A 24,893-nucleotide genomic window follows, 5' to 3' on the forward strand; every position below is an offset into this window, starting at 1 on the left:
ATGGTTGATAACTTTGTTAAATGATATTAGGGAAATCTCCGGAAAAGTCCCAATATTTTACCCTAATTTATGAAAAAGTCCCAAACTAAAATTTGTTTATGAAAAAAATCATAATTACCGGTAAAAATGACGATTTGACCCTATTTCCCCGGTTTACCGGTTTCATTACTTAACCGGTTTTAAAAAAGTCTCATTATTTTACCATAATTTACGAATAAGTCCCAAATTATTGTAAAATAATAGGACTTTAATAAAAATAATGGTAAAATAATGGGACTTTAATGTTTCCGGGTAAGTAATGAAACCGGTAAACCGAGAAAATAGGGCCAACTCGTCATTTTTACCGGTTTTTGTGACCTTTTCATAAACCAATTTTAGTTTGGGACGTTTTTTTAAATTAAGGTAAATATTGAGACTTTTCCGGAGATTTCCCATGATATTAAGGTGACATAAGGTTTTGCATATAATATTCTAAGGTTTGACCTTACAGATCATTTTATCTTATTTTTTCCAAAGTCTTGATCATTTACTTGTAAATTTGAGTAAATTTTTTTATGAATCTCAATAAACGTATTTATGTATGATCAAAATGCTAAAATAAAAAAAAATCTAGTTTCATTACTTAGATTCACATGTGGACTTAGTTAGATTCACACATGAATATAAATATTTTTTTAATTCATTTGTAAATAAGATATTACTATAAGACTAGGTTATAATGTGGATAAACATATATTGTGTGGACGTGTGGACATTGTTATTCTATGAGATTGATTAAAATAATATGTTGTTTACTAATATGAATATGTTCAACCTCACATAACTATCGTCATTACGATGCATTCTTACTAATTCTTACTAATATTAGTAGTGAATTTTATAACGACATGTCTATTTTTTATTTAATTTTTTTGTATTTATGATTTTGAGGCCTATTTTTTAATTTTTCCGTGGACCTACTATATCTTTGGACTGACTCAATATGAAAGTTAAGAATTTTTTTTAACATTGTAAATATTTGACTTTGATATTTTGATATCAAATAGTGAGTATTTGATTTTGTATAACATTTTAGGTTTAAATACTATTATTTTGGAGGAAATAATTGATTATGGTGATATATATATATATATATATATATATATATATATATATATATATTGTGTATCTGTAAGAAAGTAATTAATGCATATTACATGTTGAAGATATAATAGGTATTAATTACATCTTCAGCATTTAATAAGCATTAATTACTTTCTTAAAATAACTAAAATGATTGGTACAGAATCAATCATACAGGCACACAATAGATAGTGAAAACATTTGAACCTAACTAACTAACTAACTATATATATATATATATATATATATATATATATATATATATATATATATATATATATATATATATATAGAGAGAGAGAGAGAGAGAGAGAGACAGAGAGGTAGGTTCAATTGAGAAAAAAAAAGCTGAGAATGGGGGAATCATTCTCAGCCAATCATTTATCTAACATGTTCAAATAAAAAAAAAATTCGCGTGTCCATTTTCATTAAGGGTATCTTTGTAAATTAGAAACTTTTTTACATAGAACTTACCTGTTCGTTGTTATCAGTTTGCAATTTGATGATATCTTTATCTCGTTTGAATCGGATATGAGGGATTCATTATCAAGATTATTTTCTTTATATAAATCGTTAGCAATTATACGTATTCATTCCATTAATCTTGAAGTTTTGCATTTGTGTTTCAGGTTTCTAATTCGTATTTAGTTTCCGCCGATTTGATCAGGTATGTATATCGTTTGAATCGGATAGATCGAAGTTCATTAACAAGATTATTTCTTTTTATAATTTGTTTGGAATTACGCTTATTATCTTCGTTTTGATGTTGTTTAATCGGAGTTCATTATCAAGATTATCAAGTTTCGAATATTTATTGGAGTTATTTCATCGGATTTTTGTTAAGTAGTTTGAGATATTTATTTCGAATCTGAACTGATTGAATTTTTAATCGGATATATCGTTGTATTTTTTACGTTCTGTACCGATAGAGATTGCTTAATTACATCATTTGATCATATATGATTTGAGTTTCTTTCAGATATTTTGTATGTTAAGGTGAGATATATTCGTAATTAACTAGGTTTTCATCTTTATGACTTTTTTTGTGAGATATATTCGTTATATTCGATATTAAGATTGTTTTTGTTTATTTATATAGATCATTTGGTGTATTATGTCGAATTCTAGCGTTGTTGATGGTGAATTGTATTCTTCTATAAGTGAGAGTGAAGAAGAAGATGTTGAGAACAAAATTTTTTGAAGGTATCAGTTATTGAATTATTTTGTTGTTTTTAATTTAATTGATTATCATTTATTTACATATGAATATGTTAATATGAATAAATTGTTGTCTTATTCATATATGAATAATCGTGTGATTATTGTAATTTCAAATTTTTTATTTTTTTCGTTTTATTCATATATGAATAAGTTATGTTTTATTTTATATATTTTGAATCCTCATGAATTTTATGTATTCATATATGAATGTTTTTATTCATATATGAATAATTTTTGTTTTATTTATATGAGTTTGATGTATTCATATATGTTATTGTTTTATTCATGCGTTATTATTTTAGGTGGTGAATCTTCAAGTTCAGTACATGATGCACAATATTGTCATGATATAATTGGAGAACATGTCTATAAGCCAGATGTACCTGTTCAACTTATTCCATTTAAGGGTTTAATCTTCAAATCATTAAAGTTGGCTATCAAAATGTATTCTGAGTATGCTGAAATTGGTGGTTTTGATGTTAGACTGAGCACACAGTCAAGGTTTGATAACAAGATTACAAAGAAGAAACATATTATATGTAATCATGGTGGTAAACAGAAAAAGAAATCTTGTGACACATTAGGTACAAGTGGTGTTAGGAGGAAACGAAATTCAAATTCAAGAGCTATTGGTTGTCAAGCAAAGATTATATTTGAATCTGTGTATGGAACTCCAGATTATAAAGTTTTTCAGTTTGATGAACTTCACAACCATCCACTTGAGAAGAGAAGTAATTTAAAAAAAGCGAGACAAATGTCATATTCAGAAAAAGAGTTTATTGTGCATGCTTCTACATCAAAAATAGGTCCAACTATGGCTCATAAGTTGAGGGCAAGTTTGAGAGGTGGGTATGAGTTTGTAAAGCCAACAGTAGTTGACTATAAATATTTAAGGAGAGATATCAATAGGGTTATTGGTTATAAAGATGCCCAGATGATAGTAAACACAATGAATGACCGTCGAGCTCATTATCCAAATTACTCATTTGAGTTTAATTGTCAAGATGATGTTTTGGACTGTATGTTTTGGGCTGATGAAATGGAGAAGACATATTATGCTGAATTTGGTGATGTTATCTCGTTTGATGCGACTTTCCGAACAAACAAGTAAGTTATTTTATCTATTTTTGTTTATAGCTTATTCATATATGAATATTTTTATATTCAATTATTAATACATCAAAAATTGACTTTAATGAACATTGTTTTTTTTTTTGTGTTAGGTATCAAATGGTTTTTGTTCCGTTTACTGCTATTGACCATCATAAAAAATCGGTTACTGTTGGATCTGGGTTGCTAAGCAATGAAAGCATTGAGTTGCTCTTGGTTGCTTAAAGCATTTCTTAAAACTCATGGGAAAGAACCAACACTTGTTTTAACCGATCAAGATGCTGCAATAAAACAAGTTGTTGAGAATGTGTTTCATAATTCAAAGCACCGATTATGTATGTGGCATATAATGAAAAAGTTGAAAAAAAGGTATTATTTTAATATATTTCAAACATATTACTTATTAGTATATTCGTTTATGAATATTGATTGTTATTTTACTTGTTATTATTTATTCATTTATGAATATTTTTGTTTAAACACAGATATCAGATGATTTATTTACTAACACAGACTTTAGAAAAAGGTTTTCAAAACTTGTTTGGGACATTAATATGAAACCTGATGTTTTTGAGGTGAAGTGAGGTTTGCTTATGAAGGAATTCAATCTTGAAGACACAAGATGGTTTAAAGACATGTTTACAATACGTGATTCATGGATACCTGGATATTTTAGTGGTATTCCAATGTGTGGTTTGATAAAGACTACATCAAGGTCAGAGAGTATGAATTCATTCTTTAATACATACTCAGAAAGTGGAAACTTACTTTTGAGTTTCATGATAAATTACGACACTACCATTCAAAAGCAAAGGAATACTCAACGAGATCTTGATAAGGCATCAAAGAAAGCATCATATAAAATGCAAACACCTCGAGAAATAGAACTACAAGCATCAAAGGTTTATACAAGTACATTATTTTTTGAGGTTCAAAAAGAAATATATAAAGCATGTTTTTCTGTACATACTCATATGTTGGTATTGAAGATGGTTGGGATGTTTACATTGTGCAGCACAACAACAGTAAAAGTGATTTTAAAAATGAATTTAAGGTAATTTTACTAGTTTTTTTATGAAAAATATAATAATATTCATATATGAATATGAGAATATTCATATATTCATATATGAATATTATATGAATATATGAGTGTTGATATGAGTATTCTTATATGAATGTAAATGTGTAAATTTTGTTTTTGTATCAGGTTGAAATAAAAGTTGAAGAAAAAGAAATAAATTGTAGTTGTGAACATTTTAAGCGTATGGGTGTTTTATGCAGACATGCTTTTACAATAATAATGAGATGTGGTGTTAAAGAAATTCCTGAAAGGTACATTTTAAAGGGATGGAGAAAGGATGTGATATCAAGAAATTATCGTTTTAGTTCTGTTCAATCCGATTCAGGTGATTGTGAGAATGTAAAGCTAGTCAATGATTCATATTATAGTTTTGAATCATGTTTGGATATTGTAAGAGATGACAAAAAGAGATTGGCTTTGTTTGCTGAGAAGCAACAAATGTTGTTGAATGAATTTTAGAGTGATTATATTTCTCCTGGATTGAAAAGCAAGACAGATGGTGAAGTTGTATGCAAGCTTTAGGGTGTTACTATTCCTATTCCAAAAGAGATTAATATTCATGTTCTTGAAGTTCAAAGCAATAAAGGTTCTGGAATCAAGAAAAGAATTCAAAGTGCATGTGAAGTAGCATATGAAAATTCTAAAAAAGAACAAAGAATGTGTTCAGGATGTGGAAAACGAGTTCCACACAATTTACGTACTTGTCCAGAAAGAGTTGGAGCTGCTAAATCAGCAAAAGACAGTTAGGGATTTTTTAGTGTTTTTTTATGTTTTTTGGTTTAATTCATTATGAATATATGCAGATAAAAACAATAAACAATAATATTCATATATGAATAATACACATTTATATTGATATGGTAAATTGATATGTTGATATTTGTTTTTAAATTCCTATAAAATAAATTATATTGATATTGTAAATTATTCATAAATGAATACAAATATGTGAAATTTGTTATACTAATAAATAAGTATATTCATATCTGAACTTTTTATGTTAATATCTGAACTTTGTTATACTAACATATTAATTTGAACTTATTCATAAATGAATATATCATATTCATAATCATTTATGAATAAATAAAAATAAAGTTTGAAAATATTTGAATATAAAAAAATGACATAAATAAGCAAACTTGTTTCTACTAATAAGTTAGTTATATTCATATATGAAATTTGTTATATTCATATATGAACTTTGTTATGTTGACATATTACTCCTAATTTAATCATAACTCAATATATCATATTCGTATTCATTTATGAATAAACACAAATAAACTTTGAAAATATTTAAATATAAAAAACTAACATAAATAAGCAAAGTTGTTTATATTACATAATCATTGAACACAAGATAATAAAAGCTGTTCATAAGCATTTCACAAAATATTAAAACGATGTTCAACAACATTTAACAAACCATTTAAAACTTGTTTCACATAATCATCTTACATGTACTTCAAATCCATTCATCTTCAACACAAACTATTCTATAGCATTACACTTCAACATTATTTCATCTTTACAAGCAATCATCAATATTCTTTTAACCTTTTTTGAATTGTTTGCATAGCCTTGTATGCATGATCAGTACGCACTTTGAATTCAACTTTTTGATATTTTCAGCAAGATCTAACACCTTAGCCTTCAACATGTTAATTTCAGAAGTTAGCATTATGTGTGCATATCTTTGCCTGAGCTTCTCTAAAGTAGTTTGTTGAACTGCACTTTCTTTATGAAGACATGGTTTCCACTTTAAGAGTGGTTGTCCCATATAGGTCTCCATATGTCTCATTGCAAAGACCCCACAATCAACTTTGTTTTTAACTGTTCTCCATGACATTTCAAGTCGTTGGGGTTTGATACTTTCTTTTGAGATTGCATTTGCTCTTGGATGGTTTATTTCTTTAAAGTATCTCACAAAGAAAATTTTATGATCATTAAATAAAATAAAAGTTCGATATGTAATAAATTGGTTATTTTATGTTGTTGTGAATTGGGTACATACCAAAGGTTTCAATATTACTCCGTATTTTACTTCATAATCCCCCTCAACTGCACTATTGTCTAGATTTTCAATTGACGGTTTCTTTAAGTTGAAGACAATCACAAAAATGTGAGCACTTCTAATAATTGGAAAGAATACCTGTTTTTATGTATATAATGGTAAGTGTTTTGTTGATAAAATATATATAAAAAAACAACTTTAATTAACATACCATGTCAATATCTTTTCTGTTCAAGATTTTTTGTACCCATTGGTACTCTCATGAAAGTTCTCCTTGAATTTTTCATACTTTCTTTCATCAGACAATGTTGAAGTTAGATAAGCAGTCTATAACCAATAGAATCATATGTGAATTTCAGTTGAATATACATAACTATGTTAAAGAATACATCATATTTGTATAATCATATGTGAATTTTAGCTGTAAAAAAATATAATAGTCATAAATGAATATGTCATATTGGTGTATTCATTTATGAATAAGGAAGGAATTAAGTTTAGAACATAAACTTACACAAACTCTAACTTTCAAGAAGAGTCTGTATGGTGAATTTCCAAAATCCCATTCCAGTTCTTGGTGGTTAAGTAAATCAGACCAAGTGTCTAAAACTTCTCCAAAATTCTCTGTGTTTGCATATAGACTTTCCATAATTGCTCTTTCTGTTATCTGACCATATTTTGTCTGGACAACCACGTCTCTACAAATATATAATCAAAATGTCATAGATTATTATCTATATAATAATCATATATGAATGTATATAAAATAAAGTTACTTACGATGTATTGCCTTGTAAGTTGAACAACCATTCACAGACAATACTCTCCTGATGTGTCAGTTTGGGTTTTGTGTCTGTTATTCAGCATTTGAAAGGTGATTTGAAAGCATCAGCAAGCTTCTTCTTCTCTCTTGGTTGATCCAGATCATGCTTTGATGGTCCTACTTCAGTAGGAATTGATACAGAGATTGGATTTGGATTAAGAACATTTTTCTTTGCTAATATGATAATAACCTTTTGATGGTCGTCTTTGATTTGTTTCTTTGTAAGTGCTTTTTTTGGTGAAGATTCATTAGATTTTTTACTTGAAGTTTGATCTGAATCTTGACTAAGACCTAGACTAAAGCTTGGATGAGTATCTGCATGCCAGGAGATTTATCATATAAATAGTTGTAAGTTAATTATAATATTTGAGTTTAAATGTTTATCCAAATTGTTACCTCATTTATTTCCTTTTGTTTTGTCAGTTTTTTCTCCTTTCTTGTTTTCATTTTCTAACTTTTTCTTTCCTGAAAGATAAAGAACTGTGATTAAGTAATTCATATGTGAATAAGTAATGTATTCATTTATGAATAAGTAATGCATATCAATATTTATGAATAAGAAATATTAATTTTTTATATTGCGTTATTTATTTGTGAATAATAAAACTTATTATATTAATTTATTAGTGATTCAACTATTTACCTTTATCTTCTGCATTTCCTTTCTCAGTTTATGTATGTTTTTCTTCACCTCCATCTTTCGTGTTCTTAGCTTCTGTTCCTCCTTCATTTCTATCTTCGGAGTTTCCTTGCCTGAAACATATACATCATATATGAATATTTTTTATTTTTTATTCATTTATATAGTGTATTATTCACTTATGAATAAACAATGTTATTAAAAAAATCAATATAAATATTGTAATATATTTTAAGTCATTCATTTACCTGTATCATCTCCCTTTGTTTTTTCAACTTTTGTTCCTTGTTCATGTACACCTTCTGATTTTTCGTTTTCTGCAAGAGTATTAGTTTTACCTGTACTAATTGGTGACCCTGGTTAAAATTTAACAAACAAAATTGTTATTGTGTATTAATATTTTTATATATTTTTTTTAAAATAAAAGTAAGACAAAATTTACCTATATCAATATTATCGAAAATAGTTTTCATTTCAGGGTGATTCCAGATTTCATCTTCTTGACTATTTAAACTTGAAATTCCAATTCCAAGGACATCCACAATGTTGTCAACAACTTTATCCAACAAATTTTCATTTTCAGTTTGTTGAATAGTCTCCTCATGATTATTTGTTTCCTCAGCATGATCATCTTTTTCCTCTTCGTCATTCTCATTTTCATTCCTCTTTCCATCTTTCTCTTTTACTCGAATTTCACCTTCTTTTTGATTCTTATCTGCATCATTATTTATTTCTTCATTATCTGTTTCATTTGAATCAAGTAAATAATCTACTTCTGGTTGACTTGCACCATTATATCTGTCTTCTTCACCATTTCCCTCTTTATCTTCATTTTCTGTTTGATCATTTGTTTTTGACCCATTATTGGTGTCAAATTGATTCCTTCAACTCCAGTTTCATTAATTGGAAAATTAAAAGGTGTTGTGCTTTCAGTTTTTTCTTCAACAATCATATTTGTCATCTTTTCTTTGAAAATTCTAAAACTTTCCTTTTCAAGGAACTTTGTCATCACATCATTAAGCTTTGAATTCAGCTTTTCCTTCGTCCTCTCAAAACTATTAATCATTTTTGATATTTTTGATTCATATGCCTATGTAAAAAAAAGTATATGATTAGAATTTAATATAATAATTTAATGTAATCATATATTATTAGCATGTTCAAACTAATTACCTCAACAAAATGATCTTCATCGTTATCATAATCATTGTCTTCGAGATCTGTATCTCCTTCATCTTGTTCATCAACAAATTCTTCATTTATTTCTCTAAGTCCAAATTTACCTTTTTCTTGTTCAAATGTCTCTCGATATCTAATCTTCTCTGAACTCCAATAACAAATTGTTGGACGTTTTACGTGTTACTGTCAAAGCTTCTGAGTGGATGTTATCAGCATAGAACAACTGCACATGAATGGTAACTAATTGATATTCATATATGAAGAAGTAATCTTATTTTTTACTAATTCATATATGAATTAGTAATGACTTATTCATATATGAATAAGTAATGTAAAGCATTATTTGGGTTAAATATATTTTTCTTATTCATATATGAATATTTGCTATTAGTTTATGAATAATCAATATTATTAAAAATTGAGTATAAACATTAAAATAACTTACCACCAAGAAAGTTGAAGGTCCAACAAAGAAGTTGGTATCTGAGTATGGTATGTATGAGTTTTTTGTTCTGACAAGACAGTCCAAAACATAGCTGCACCAGTCTATGTTGCTGATATCTGTTCTTCTTGAAATATAACTCAAGGGAAACAGGTTGCATCTTCCCATTGATGTTGACTCGCAAAACGTGTTGACAAAAAGAACTAAGAAGTTCAATTTGAAATTGAAATCAGCTTGTGTGGTAGAAACAATAACTTTTTTGATTGCACTCAGTCAGATGATTGAATCTTTTTTAAATTGTTGCTTCCATTCATCATAACTTGTATCATCCTTAGGCCATTGATCCAGTTGTGTAAGTTTGGTTCCACCAATTGGTATGCCCAACATGTCATGAACAGACTCGACTGTTACTTTTAGTTCCTTTCCTTCAATATCTATCACCATTCTCCCAGAATCAAATTTTTGAAGAACATAAAATCCCAACTTTAGAGGTATATCTGTGATTTTCATTTTTAACGAAGCTCTAAAAACCATAGATCTTACAAATTCTTTTTTTTTCTTTGCTCATCCGAAGTATTATAGATAGTAATGCCTCTGGTGAACATCTGTTTTTCATTGAGTAAAATTCTTTTACCATTGTTTTTTTTTTGTCTTTTTTGATTGGTGACTCTTTTTTTTTGCCTTCTTTGATGGATGACTACTTTCAAAATCAGAATCTGAATCTTGTAGTTGTTGTTTTTCAAGAGTTTTCCTTTTTGATGGACTTTTTCTGCTTTGATGCTTTATTTTCATTGGTACTTTTGTTTCTTTTTTATCTGGTAAATGAAAACATATAATATATGAATAAGTTAATGATATATGAATATGATATATGCTCGTTTATTTATTTATTACAAAAATATATCCAATTTTATTCATATATACAATTTTATTCATATATGAATAAATAATATATACAATTTTATTCATATATTAATATATTATATATGATAGGAATTTTGTACCTTTCACATTTTTCCTCTTTTGCATTGATCTTGTTTCTCTGATTGTTGGTGAATCTTTATCGGAAATGGTAGTGTTCTTACCTTCATTCAATAGTAAGTAGAAGGTAAATGAGTTTGATATTCAAGAATGAATATTTGAATAAAACATATGTTATCATATTTTTTTATTCACATATTAATATGTTTTGTTATATTCATATGTGAATAGAACATATATAAAAGTCATTGTTGTTGTACTCACATTTGAATAATGTATGTATGGCAGCAAACTATCTTCTATTCATATGTGAATATAACATACATATTCAAGAATGAATATTTGAATAAAACATGTGTATTCATATTTTTTTATTCACATATGAATATGTTTTGTTATATTCATATGTGAATAGAACATATATAAAAGTCATTATTGTTGTATTCACATTTAAATAATGTATGTTTGGCAAGAAGCTATCTTATATTCATATGTGAATATAACATACATATTCACGAATGAATATTTGAATAAAACATATGTATTCATATTTTTTTATTCACATATGAATATGTTTTGTTATATTCATATGTGAATAGAACATATATAAAAGTCATTTTTGTTGTATTCACATTTGAATAATGTATGTATGGCAACAACCTATCTTCTATTCATATGTGAATATAACATACATATTCAAGAATGAATATTTGAATAAAACATATGTATTCATATTTTTTTATTCACATATGAATATGTTTTGTTACATTCATATATGAATAGAACATATATAAAAGTTATTCTTGTTGTATTCACATTTGAATAATGTATGTATGGCAGCAAGCTATCTTCTATTCATATGTGAATATAACATAGATATTCAAGAATGAATATTTGAATAAAACATATGTATTCATATTTTTTATTCACATATGAATATGTTTTGTTATATTCATATGTGAATAGAACATATATAAAAGTCATTATTGGTGTATTCACATTTGAATAATGTATGTATGGCAGCAAGCTATCTTCTATTCATATGTGAATATAACATACATATTCTCGAATGAATATTTGAATAAAACGTATGCATTCATATTTTTTTATTCACATATGAATATGTTTTGTTATATTCATATGTGAATAGAACATATATAAAAGTCATTATTGTTGTATTCACATTTGAATAATGTATATATGGCAGCAAGCTATCTTCTATTCATATGTGAATATAACATGCATATTCACGAATGAATATTTGAATAAAACATATGTGTCCATATTTTTTTTATTCACATATGAAAATGTTTTGTTATATTCATATGTGAATAGAACATATATAAAAGTCATTATTGTTGTATTCACATTTGAATAATGTATGTACGGCAGCAAGCTATCTTCTATTCATATGTGAATATAACATACATATTCACGAATGAATATTAGTTTAGCTTGTGTTTAGAAGTAAACAAAACATATTTTATTTACCTTTTTTATTTGTTCTTGGTTTTCGTTTATATGTATTCTTCACTGTAGGTGTTGTTTCTGTAAGGGTAAGTAGTTAATATTAGGAAAACATAAGCGAAATATGAAGTAACCTTTGTATTTTGACAGAATAGTTTTGAATAAAGATGAAAAATGAAGAGATGATGTAAAAACATTTATATATCAAAATTTTCAAGTAAATAAAGTAATAACGAAGGAGGGTTACGAGAATGAACGGGTATCATAAATTTCAAGTAAAATTGAAGTAAACAACCTTTTTTGAAGAATTAACAGTGTGAAAACAATGTTTTTAGTTATGAATCAACTAATAATTTTTGAACATCACGAGAAATTTCAAGTAATCAAGTGATAATTTTAGAAATGATTCGAAATCGTTAAAAACTCGAGAAAAAACGCCGATGGTTACCTTTCATTGTCAAGAGTGAGGAAATGGTCTCGTTCATGTTTTCATCGGAAGACATTTTTCTTCGTTTATGTTATTTGATGCTTCTGCAAATATTTTTCTTCTTGTCGATTCTTCTTCAAATGTTTTTCGTGTTATGGTGAATCGAAGAGGGAAATGGTGTTTTTCTGTCAAGAGTTGACGTGATATCAAATTACTCAAGTGCCCTGACGGTTTAATGTTTTTTGATTATTTACAAATTTGCCATCGCTCATTAATCTATTCGGATTACTTACAAGTTTGCCACCGTGCATTTTTTAAGCTCATTAAATGATTGGCTGAGAATCGTTCCCCCATTCTCAATCTTTTTTTCTCAATCAAACCCTCCTCTCTCTCTCTCTATATATATATATATATATATATATATATATATATATATATATATATATATATACATCCACATATTTAGTTTTAATTTTTCTTTTGATATGTTGTGAATTAGATTGTAATTATGGAAACATATATATAGTCATTAGTTTGGTGGTATATTTGAGAGAATAATTATATATGTATGGCAATATATATATATATATATATATATATATATATATATATATATATATATATATATATATATATATATATAGCTTTTCCATATATTTGAAAGAAAAGTAAATTACACGAATGTTCCTATAAGTTTACACTTTTTCCTTGAAGTAGTCCCTATAATTTTTTTCCCTTAGATGGTACCTGCGGACGAAACCTTGAACACAAACGGTCCTTAGGTTGGATGTCCGTCTAAAGCAACGTTAACATGCCCCCATGTGCTTTGCATGTGAGGGTATTTTCGTCATTTCATCTATATATTGCTTTGATGGTATGGCATTTCTTTGATGACGTTGCCCAATTTTATGTCCACATAAGCTCTTCCCTCCTCCGTCTAACACCAGGCTAGAGACCAAACTCTTCTATCTTTGCACTAGATCACAAGCAAAAGGAAACAATATTTATAACATTGGATAATTCCTTTTGTAAGTATGTATGTTTTTCTGATCGAACCGAAGATGTTGGGTCTTTCAAATTTTGTGTGTTTGTGTTCGATCTCCCCCTTTTTTACTTTTAATTTCTTGGATTACAAGTGAACGGGAAATGGGAATAGAGATCGCGGTGCTTGGAAGTGTACAAAAGATGAACAAGGTAAAGATGATAGAAGATACCATGTGAGGGTAATGAACTGATGGTCTTAAGGTAAAGAGGAATGTGTGAAGATAGCGATGAAGGGTTTAGGCGATTCTGATGGTGTGTGAATATGGTACTGATGAGGATACAGGGGAGACTGATGGTGAGGGTTGGGTGGTGATGGCGGTAGTAGTCATATGGCTATGGTGGCGGAGATGTGAAAGGTTCTTTTATCCACACCAAACCTCAGAAAATCCTGATCCAAAGTCAATCATGATCTTTGTATCCCCTCCCAGTCTAAAGATGTATTACATTGAAGATCTAGGTTTCAATTTAGAGTAGGAAATAGTTTTCTATTTTGTTTTTCAACTTTTGATTTATGTTCAGGAAATCAATGATATGGGTTCGATTTAGGTCTAAAATCTCATGTGACATTTTATTTTAATTTTCAACTTCTAATTTTCGAGTTAGCATGGATGATGAGTGATTTTTGGGTTGGGATTGATGATGAAGACGATGGGTTGATGATGAGTGAGGAGGGAGAATTCACACAATTATCAATCTTAAGGGTTAAGGTATGTAAGGTTGATTTGTGATCGTGACTTTTATTTGGGTAAAATGTGAATCTCCTTTTCAGAGGAGTGAATGTTGGATTAGAGGAGTGGGTAGAGACGGTGGTGGAGATGGTGGTGGTGAAGTGAAACGGTGGAGAAGAACGAGAAGCAGAGCAACCCATTTAAATCAAAGAAATTCAAACTGATTAGGATTGTGTTTTGTATACGTTAACTTTGGATTTAATAGAAGGAAAGGAGACATGAGTAGGTGAGAATGGAGCTTATAGAGGATTGAAGTTGTGGTGGATTGGGGAATAAAGATGAAAAAAAGAGAGAGAAAGTGTATTGACATAAATGTTTACAAATGCTCCTTTAGGTGAAATAACGAAAATACCCTCTTATGTATGTGACATTCCTAATTTCACAGCCAGAAAAGACCGATTTGTTTATGGTTTATTTGAAAACCAGAGTATCCTTTTGAAGAAATATGTTGTGAAATTTGTTCCCAAAAATATGATAAGTAAATTATCAAAGCATTTATGAAGAAATGTGTTTTCGTTATATTAAAAACATTGGGATGTCATTTTCAATACAGTACATAAGCATAAACCGAAATAGTACAAGCCTTACAACATCTACTATTCTAACGGCCTAAAATCCATTGATCTCTCATCAGATCATCACTCCTTTGATCTATTGCCACTACCTGCAATACAAGAAACCAAGTGGGTCGGGATTGGGAGCCTGGCGAGCACATAGGGTTTTCAACCCACAATAATTAATTTCATTAATCTCATCAAATCATTCAACCCAATTACCCGTTCCCGTTATCCTCACTCTCTATCCCTAAAGCATCTAATTTAAGGGACCTAGCCTAAGGATTATCATCGGGATGTACAACACTTCTTAGGGGATTCCTTAGCGATATATGTTAAAAAGGGAACCATAAGGGGGATGGAGTACACCTGTTGAGCACGTAGTTCAGAAACACCTACATGTTGCGTGCCTGCCAACGTTCCACTGGACTATCTAGAATAGTCCATGGTCTTCATATATATATTCCGCTAGATGACTGGATCAACTTTCATATAAAGGCATCTCATCATTTGTTTCATCATCTATATCATCTACCCATCTTTACCCATCATAATTATAGATATTAAAACATATATAGTTTAAATCGAATAAAACATGTATATTTTGTTCATCCTGCATAGATATCAAGAAGACAGATAATATGCACACATAACATGTAATTTATATTAAATACTTCATATCTATGTCTAAGAAGAAAGTAACTATGCACTCATTTCTTAAAGTGATGACTCCAAACTCGGGCAACACTTCGCTTCTAACAATTCTATTTTTCTTCAACGAAACCTAGTATCATTATCACTAGATTTTAGTCTAATATTTATTACGACTAATTATTAGTCTAGATTTATCATTAACTCAAGGTCTACAAGCAATATTTTGTTTCGTATATTGTATAAGTGTAAAAAATACCTTTCAACTACTATGTACAGACAGGGGTCAGACATGAAACACCGAAGGGCAGGACCATTTTGGCATTTAAGCTGTTCTAAAATCCAACAACCCTATGCAGCCCTTCAAACCAAATTCCCCGTACCGTGAGCAGTTAAAAGGTATTATAATAACACTTTGTATAATTTATAGCACTTAGCTCATGTATTATTTATAGGTTCATAATAACGATAACGAACTTAAAGATAAGTTATACTTAAAGTAGGGTAAGCATAACTCACTTACAAGGGGGTTTAGTTAGGAGCCGGGATATGCAGGGGCAGAACTTCTGAGCCAAAAGCCCTTATTCTCGGATCCTTCTAATACTCTGGGACTCGCCTCTATCACTTGGGAAGTACTAGGGAATGGGAGGGGCTAAGGAGGGCATTTGAGAGAGAAAGAATGGGAAAGGTGTGAGAAAAATGGAAGATTTGTGCCTCTACTTATAGGCTGGAAACTCGGAGTACGTGGGGTGTAACATCGGAGTACATTGGGCGTACTCGGTATGCTGGGCGTACAAAAATCTACGCTAGGCATACGCGTGACAGGTGTCACAATTCGGTGCGAAGCCGTGGAGAGAAAGGAAGGGTTAGGATTGCGCCACGTGTTAGCCTCGCATCTAACCAATAATTTAATTAACTTCTAAATTCCGTAACTTTCGCATAAGAGCTCCGTTTTTATGTTCTTTATATCCACACATAAGTAGCGATGTGATTTACAACTTTCGTTTTGACTCTGTTGGCTAATTTTAAATTTATTTTTAAAGTTATATTTTAATAGGCTTAGACATATAAAGTTCCTTAAAAATAAATAACTTAGTCATCTGACGTCCGTTTTCGTCTATCTTTACATCGTTGAGCTCCTATTACCGAGATCTTCAATTCCCATTTAGGTTGTGTCGGCTAAAAGTCGATCGATCTAAAATTCGATTTCCGGGTTGCATACTGTTGTGCCAAATCTTAGAAAAATCATAACTTCCTCTAACGAAGTCAGATTTGGACGTTCTCTATATGCACGCTCTCGGTTTAACGTATACTATGACTTTCGTTTAGATCGCTAAGGATAAACAATATTCTATCGCAAACTCACTTTTTACGATACACATCGTCATGTCGGTTTTGTCACAAAACTTCGACGGGTCATAACTTCTTCGTTATAAGTCGGATTTCAGCGTTCCTTATATCCCCGAAATCCTTGTTACGACTACTTCAAATTTATTTAAAGATATTGGGTCAAATATTCGTTCTATTTTTGACGCATATTATTATTATTATTATTATTATTATTATTATTATTATTATTATTATTATTATTATTATTTTATATCGTTATAAGCAAGTATATTGCACATAAATCACATAATACTCAAATAATTCCTTTTCATTACTTCAAGATAGGTTACAATTGTAGACTCTAACTATTACATCGTCATACTAATGCTTAGCCAAAAACGCGGGTGTTACAGTTCTCTCTTCCTTAGGATGATTCCGTCTCGGAATTATGCATCAACAAACAGATGTGGATAGCGACTCATCATGTCATTATCTATTTTACAGGTGAGATTCGGCCCATTCGAATGTTTGCATCGCACAAGAACTAATTCGACCATCTTATGTCGCAACTTCTTTGTCTTACGGTCAACAATTGCTTTTGGATCTTCGATCAACCTCTTATCTTCATCCATCCTTAACTCAGAAAGTGGAATTATATCGAGAACTTCTTTCGTAAACTTCCTCAAATAACACAGATGGAAAGTGTTATGAATACCATCTAGTTCTTCTGCAAATTCTAGCTTGTAAGCTTGGTTCCCAATCCTCTGAAGAAACTTGAATGGTCCAATAAGCCTTGGACTCAACTTTCCTCTCTTTCCAAATCTTTTAAGTCCCTTCCATAGTGAGACTTTAAGAAATATCGAATCTCCATCTTCAAATTTTATTGGTCGTTGCTTCTTGTCAGCATAGCTCTTTTGGCGATCCTGAGCTGCCAACATCCTTGTCTAATCACTTTTAGCTTTTCAGCAGTCTGATGGACTATTGGGGACCCATAAACCGCTTTTCTCCGGCCTCAAGCCAACAAGATGACGTATGACACTTGTGTCCGTATAAGACTTGATAAGGTGTCATCTTAATGCTTGAATGGTAACTATTGATGTAGGAAAACTCTACCAGGGGTAAATGCTCATCTTAGTCACCTTGAAATTCTAGGGTACATGCTCTTAACATATCTTCCAATGTATGAATCGTCCTTTTGCTCTGACCATCAGTCTGAGGATGGTAGGTTGTACTTAAACACAACTTCATACCCATTTCCTCTGGTAGACTCTTCCACAATCTAGATGTGAAATGACTGTCTCGATCCGATACAATCGTTAAGGGAACACCATGAAGTCTTACAATCTTATTCACATACGCATTTTCAAGCTTATCCATAGACCATCTCTCATTGCCTGCTATGAAGTATGCACTTTTCGTGAAACAATCCACGACTACCCAAATCATGTCGTGACTGTTCTTCGTCCCGGGCAGTTTAGTCACAAAATCCATGGTGATGTCTTCCCATTTACCCATGGGTACAGGTAAAGGTTCTAAACTACCATAAGGTTTCTAATGTTGCGCTTTAACTCTTACACATGTTACGAATTCTCCCATATACTTTGCAAAATCAAATTCATCGTCGGCCACCAGTAGCAAGGTTTAAGATCCATATACATCTTAGTGTTGCCGGGATGAATCGATTACATGGTCATGTGAGCTTCTTCCATCAGAAGTTATCTTATTCCTACCTTTTTAGGTACCTAAATCATATCTTGGAATACCTTTAGTTCTTTACTATTTGTACCGAATACCAACATTTTGCCTAAACGATCTTCCTTTCGGTCATTTTTTTCCAAAGCTTTTTCCTGAGCTTTCTTAATGCTTTCCACAATTGTTGAGACGACTTCTATTCTTAAAACTCTTGGGCTCTTCCTTTCCAGGCTTACATTTCGACTTAGAGCATCAGCTACGACATTTGCTTTACCAGGATGGTAAAGTATCTCGCGGTCGTAATTCTTGAGTAACTCTAGACAACGTCTTTGCCTCATATTCAATTCCTTTTGATCAAAGAGATACTAGAGACTTTTATGATCAGTAATGAGTTTTCACTTTGTGCCATAAAGATAATGCTTCCATATCTTTAATGTGAATAATACCGCTGCCAACTCCAGATCATGAGTGGGGTAGTTATTCTCATTCTCTTTCAATTGTCGAGATGCATATTCTATCACTTTATCTCTCTAGGTCAGAACACAACCTAACCCAACTCCGTCAGGTAAAGAAAAAAATCAGTGCTTAATTTCTCGAATGCTTCCCATTTTTATCGTTCCATGTATATGTAGCTCCTTTATGGGTCAAAGTTGTCAATGGAGCAGCTATCGAAGAAAATCCTTGGATAAACCTTCAGTAATATCCAACTAATCCTAGAAAGCATCGGATCTCAGTGGAACTTTTTGGTCTTTCCCATTTCATCATAGCTTCAATATTTTTTGGGTCGATCATTATCCCTTCTTGGTTAACCACATGACCCATAAATTGGACTTCTCAAATCCAGAAATAACATTTGGAGAGCTTTGCATACAACTTCTCCTTCTTCAGAACTTCTAATACTTCTCGTAGCTGCTTTCCATACTCCTATTGGCTCTTTGAGTAAATCAAAATTTCATCTATGACCACTATCACGGATTTATCGAGGAATGGTTTACAAAACCTATTCATCAAATCCATAAATGCTGATGGAGGATTGGTTAGTCCAAATGACATAACCAAGAACTCATAGTGTCTGTATCTTGCTCTGAATGTGGTATTCTCAATATCTTGCTCTCTCACCTTCTGTTGATAATAGCCTAACCTAAGATCGATCTTTGAGAAATAGCTTGAACTTGCAGCTGATCAAATAGGTCGTCAATCCTTGGCAATGGATACTTGTTTGTCACCGTTGCCTTGTTCATCTCTTTATAGTCTATGCACATCCTCATGCTTCCATCTTTCTTCTTTACGAATAACACTAGATCTCCCCAGGGTGATGAACTAGGTCTAATGAAACCATTGTCCAACAACTCCTGAAGTTGCATCATAAACTCCTTCATCTCTGTCGGTGCTAATCGGTATGGTTCTTTCGCTATTGGTGTCGATCCTGGCTACAAGTCTATTCAAAACTCCACTTGTCTATTAGGGGGCAATCCAGGAAGATCTTCGGGAAAGACTTCCGGATACTCACACACCACTAGTATTCTTTGTATCTCCTTCTTCTCCTTCTTTTCATCAATTACAAATGCCAGATATAATGTGCATCCTTTGGACAAACATTTTCTGGCTTTCGTCGGGGAAATGATTCCAAAATTTACTCTGTGTTTGTCCCCGTACACCACAAATGGCTCTGTTCCAGATGGTTTTAATCTCACCATCTTCTTCTTACATAGTATCTCGACATCCTTTGCTCTAAGCCAATCCATTCCCAGCACGATGTCAAAACCATTCAACTCAATGGGTAACAATTCCTTGTGAAATTTATTCCCGTCCAAATCGATGATGATGTTTTTAATGCAATCGCTAACAGGTATGCATTTGCCACTGAAAACTTCTACAACTAGAACATTATCAAGTTTATCTACAGGAAATGCTAGCATTCCACCAAATTTATGTGATATAAAGGAGTATTTTGCTCCTGAGTCAAACAATATATTGGCAGCCAATCTATTTACAAGAAATTTACTAAAATGAGATCTGTTGTATCCTTTGCTGCTTCCAGGGTCATCTGGAATGCTCTTGCCTTTGGCCTCGACGGAACATTAAGCCTTTCTGCCTTTTTCTTCTTCCGGCAGTCCTTAGAAATGTGCGCTTCTTCGTGATGGGTTTTGAGCATAACAAACAATCCCTATATGTGCATGCAACCCTAATATACTTGGATCTACGTTTCCTCTAATTGAACATACAAGTATTGAACATCAAAAGGAAAACCCTAGGCGATATCTACTATTTTTGATAATCATAATAAAAGATAGTAATTATACCTTTAATTGTTATCTAGTAATAACAATTTGAATCCTTAGTGTCGTTGAAGCTTCGAGAGCAAGCGCCACAAATGTCGTGACTCTAATGGTTCACACCCAAACTAAGCAAGAGGATGGGAGATGAGAGAGGAGGAGAAGACTTGAGAATTTTGGCTATCTTTCTTAGGGTTGGAGTGGCCAAAATCTCAAAGGGTTATAGCCCTTTATATAGTTGTTGGTAGCTTAGGGCCAAAGCTAGGGTTTTAAGGAGGAAACTCTAATTCTTTAGCTTAAGGCCTATGCAACCCAAGAACTCCATCCAAGAGGCCCTTGGACGAAATATCTATGGCCTTCCTAGAAGATTTCGTCCAACCCATCTAGGAGGGTTCTATAGCCCAATTCCACAACTATCAATAAATAGCTAAACAGCCCTTGCACTTTTAATTAATTCTATTAATTCCAAATTAGATTTTAATTAAATAATAATTAAATAATATGATTTCTAATCAATATATTATTTCCATAATACATTAATAAATCAATTATCTCAATTTATTATCCAAATAATAAATATAATCTCTCTCTCTCTCTCTCTCTCCAAAATTCATCATGTCTAGTTGCTAGTATGAGGGCAAGCCAAAAGGATTGTGCTACTATCAATTTAAGTATATACCAATTATAGTTATGAGCTTAGACACCTAATCCAACAATCTCCCACTTGGATAAGTCTAATAACTATAGTAGCCATTATAACTTCAAAAATTGACCAGCATATTGTAGCTCTCAAAGCCGCTGTCGAAATCTAACCCAGTCAGTTACGTGTCCTTAGATAAGTGATCAAATATTCCTCCATTCTACAAAATATCATATAGACATGATACAAGGATTATAATCAATCTCATTGTCCAAGTTTTTTTTTTCCCAATTTCTGATTTATGACGACCGATTCACACTAGCAATTGAACACATCAATTCAGTCCAGGATCGGCCAAGCGCTTTAGATGTCGACATCAAATCATCGAGGGGCCCATAGATATCGCTTTTCCCGTTAGGTAAAAAGGAACAGATAAACTTTGACTCATATTCTTGCACTATTCATCCATCAAATCACACATAACAATATGTTTTATAACATCAAGTTACTAATGCGTTTACATATTATCCAAGCACAACTGACTTTTAAACAACAACTCATATACTTCCATTTCAAGAATATAAGATATTATCGTTTCAAAATTAACAGAGAGAAAATCCATGAAGTAATTCTCTGAGCGTAGGTTTATCCAATACTTAAAATTCTCATTTTCAAGTACTCATGAACATTGTAGCAAAACTATTTTTATGTCTAAACCCTTAGACAATCTACAATTCAATCCATGACAGTCTTAATTCTCTACTTACTTCCAAAAGTATGAGCGACTGTGGATGTTTGAATAATCCAATTATTCGGGAAGTAAAACATGTGAAGTGAAACACAATAATAACCGAATTTACTATGGTCTCAAAACTATTGAATATAAATAAAACTCTTATTATTTAATCACCATGTTAACTAGACTTTATTCATTGTATAATGTTTCGAGTAATCAGTTAAACACTTGAATTAAACATTCATCATGCCATTTTAAACACATGCATACTATGTCTCTCTATGGTCCTTTGTGAACATATCAATTGGTCACAATTCCAATGACGCTCATTTCACAATTTCAAATTCCCGTTACTACTAAATGTGTTAGAGTTCCAACTTTATATGCATTGTTGTTATGTGATGTTGAAGCTTCAAAGTCACTAAGCCTTAGTCAACGATATTACAGAATGTACTATTCGAACTTTGTTACTAAAAACAATTCCAAAGTAAAGAAGATTCAAATTCAAGGCACAGTTCTTGAACACGTTCCTTGTATTAAAGTTCCTAACTCACATGTAGATTTTATCATAAACTTCTAATATGGAAATATTTCCATATTCCTATATGACTATCAATTCTGAACAAGAGTCACCTCCACTCAAAATTATGTCAACATGGTTCGTCCAAATACTATACTATACTATACTTCCAACTGTCCGCAAGCAACCAGTCTTCAGTAAACCCCGTACTGTTCTTGACAGTTGTTTAACAACTTTAGTCACACCATGTTCTAGTCCTTTTCACTTCTCAATACCCAAGGTATTTGGAAAAATTAGAATTAATGAATATTATAGCATATGTAATTAATCCTATATCCGAAGTATATGGGATTCGATACATAACGTCTTACATAAAGACCTAATGTCTGATCAGTCTCTTGCTATAATATTTCCATATATCGAATTTCTATGTTGATTCATTTCAACACGACATTCATATATGTCAAAGACTAAGTTCCATTAAAACTTCAATCTAAACTATTAGATTTGAAATGAAGTATGAGTGCCCTCTCCCCTAATTCTTTTGGTAGCAAAACAATTTGCAAACTTTGCAATTTGCAAATTTTGAAATCTTTGTTTCCTACAACTAATACTGCCAACTTGCAATACTTAACATAACAATTATGCTCCCACTAGCATAACAACTATGCTCCCATTAGCTTTGATATGTATTCAGAAATCAACTGGACTTCTAGAGATCAATACTTTTTGACTTCCTTACTATAGTGCAGATTTTTGATACGTGATGCTCCGATGAGTCTTCATATAGACTTCTCAAGCTTATATACATTCATTATATAGCATATGTGTGTGTTCAAACCCTTTCAGAACTTATAGCTATAAGTCCTTAATGTTCAAACAGTTCCTTGCGATTTCTCACAATTCGAACTATGAAAAGGGATGTCGTAATCATATTGCAAATTTGAGAATGCAATATCAAAACCAATAATCATAATGATATTTATTAATCTTTAAAATCTACTAGCGAAGGTGTTTCATCATAATCATTTTCATAAATTAGAGCGAAACCTTTTTCCACCTAGATTTTATGGTGTATGTGTTCCTATCCATGTGAATCTATCACTTTCAACCTACAATCATAAGACAAGTTTTATGAAAAATTCAAATTTAACTTTCATGGACTGAACTTTACTTATTCTTAATTTCCTGCCATCTAGCAGCATAAGGGCCTACCTTTGCTTCCATGTTGTTTAAGCAGTTCACAAATATTGATCAATGTACATTCACTGACCAACGTGCTCTACCTTTTTCAGTCAAATGAAAACCATACAACATTGCCAACTCAACTGGAAGATGTATAAAAAAAAGAATGTATCAACTTAACATGATAGGTTATCAACCTCAGGTCATGTACTAGTGATAACTAAAAAGCTTTTTCTTGATTGACTCCTAAAACTCTTCAAGATCAATAAGACTCCCACTGACTTCTTGACATATAAGTTTTCCTTTTAAGTAACATTCCTTGACAAGCTTAAACAAATATTCAAAAGTCAGGGTGGATTCTCAACAAGAAAAACACAAAACAGAATTGGTCTTAGTTTATCCTTTGTTTTAACCAAAACATCACAAGTACCAATTCTAAATGTGTTAGAGTAAGAAAACATTGTTACTCCACATTTCATGAGGTGTTATAAACCTAAATAGTACTAAACAAGCTTTAAGATACCATTCTAAGTAACTAGAATATGACTCTAAAACTTGATTGGAAACGAAGTATGACACATCTCTCAATCGAACTATTTCAACGATATATGATTCCTCTTCTTAGTTAAATAATTCCACTAAGATGTTCTTCGAGGATCAATTTTTATATAGTTCCATAACCATTAAGACGATCATAAAACATGATACTAAAGTAATCTCCTCTCCTTTCAGATTGGAGAAACTTTTATCTTTCTGCCTTGTAGATTCTTTTTATTTGTTCTGCCACGCTTTGAAACAATTCAAAATATCAGAATTGTGCTTAATATTATAAACATAACCATATTTACTGAAAGCATCAGTAAATCATGAAGAATAAAGTTGTCATCCTTTGTGGCAGATCTGAATAGCCTACATCAATGTGTACTAGATCCTTTAGTCCTTCACTCGACTCACATAAACTTGTGATCAACGAACAAGTCATCATCTTCAAATGATCAAGATTCTCATACATCACACTATTCAAA

At 31.1% G+C, this 24,893-nt stretch overlaps 2 protein-coding genes across 2 annotated transcripts; both read left to right on the forward strand.

Moving 5' to 3' along the window:
- Window positions 1–298: 298 nt before the first annotated feature.
- Window positions 299–4,037, forward strand: LOC145051112 (protein FAR1-RELATED SEQUENCE 5-like). The gene is made up of 7 exons (XM_078999247.1): window positions 299–307; window positions 1,752–1,789; window positions 2,102–2,108; window positions 2,222–2,282; window positions 2,646–3,450; window positions 3,567–3,669; window positions 3,939–4,037. Exons 1-7 carry the CDS (start codon window positions 299–301, stop codon window positions 4,035–4,037), a joined length of 1,122 nt encoding a protein of 373 aa, XP_078855373.1.
- Window positions 4,038–4,046: 9 nt separating this feature from the next.
- On the forward strand, window positions 4,047–4,996 carry LOC145051113 (protein FAR-RED ELONGATED HYPOCOTYL 3-like). Its single transcript, XM_078999248.1, has 3 exons — window positions 4,047–4,365; window positions 4,443–4,507; window positions 4,664–4,996. The coding sequence occupies exons 1-3, from the start codon at window positions 4,047–4,049 to the stop codon at window positions 4,994–4,996; spliced, it is 717 nt and encodes a 238-aa protein (XP_078855374.1).
- The last annotated feature ends 19,897 nt before the right edge of the window (window positions 4,997–24,893 follow it).

The sequence above is a fragment of the Lactuca serriola genome, chromosome 5 (genome assembly GCF_051521515.1).
Source record: "Lactuca serriola cultivar US96UC23 chromosome 5, Lser_US96UC23_V15, whole genome shotgun sequence".
NCBI lineage: Eukaryota > Viridiplantae > Streptophyta > Magnoliopsida > Asterales > Asteraceae > Lactuca > Lactuca serriola.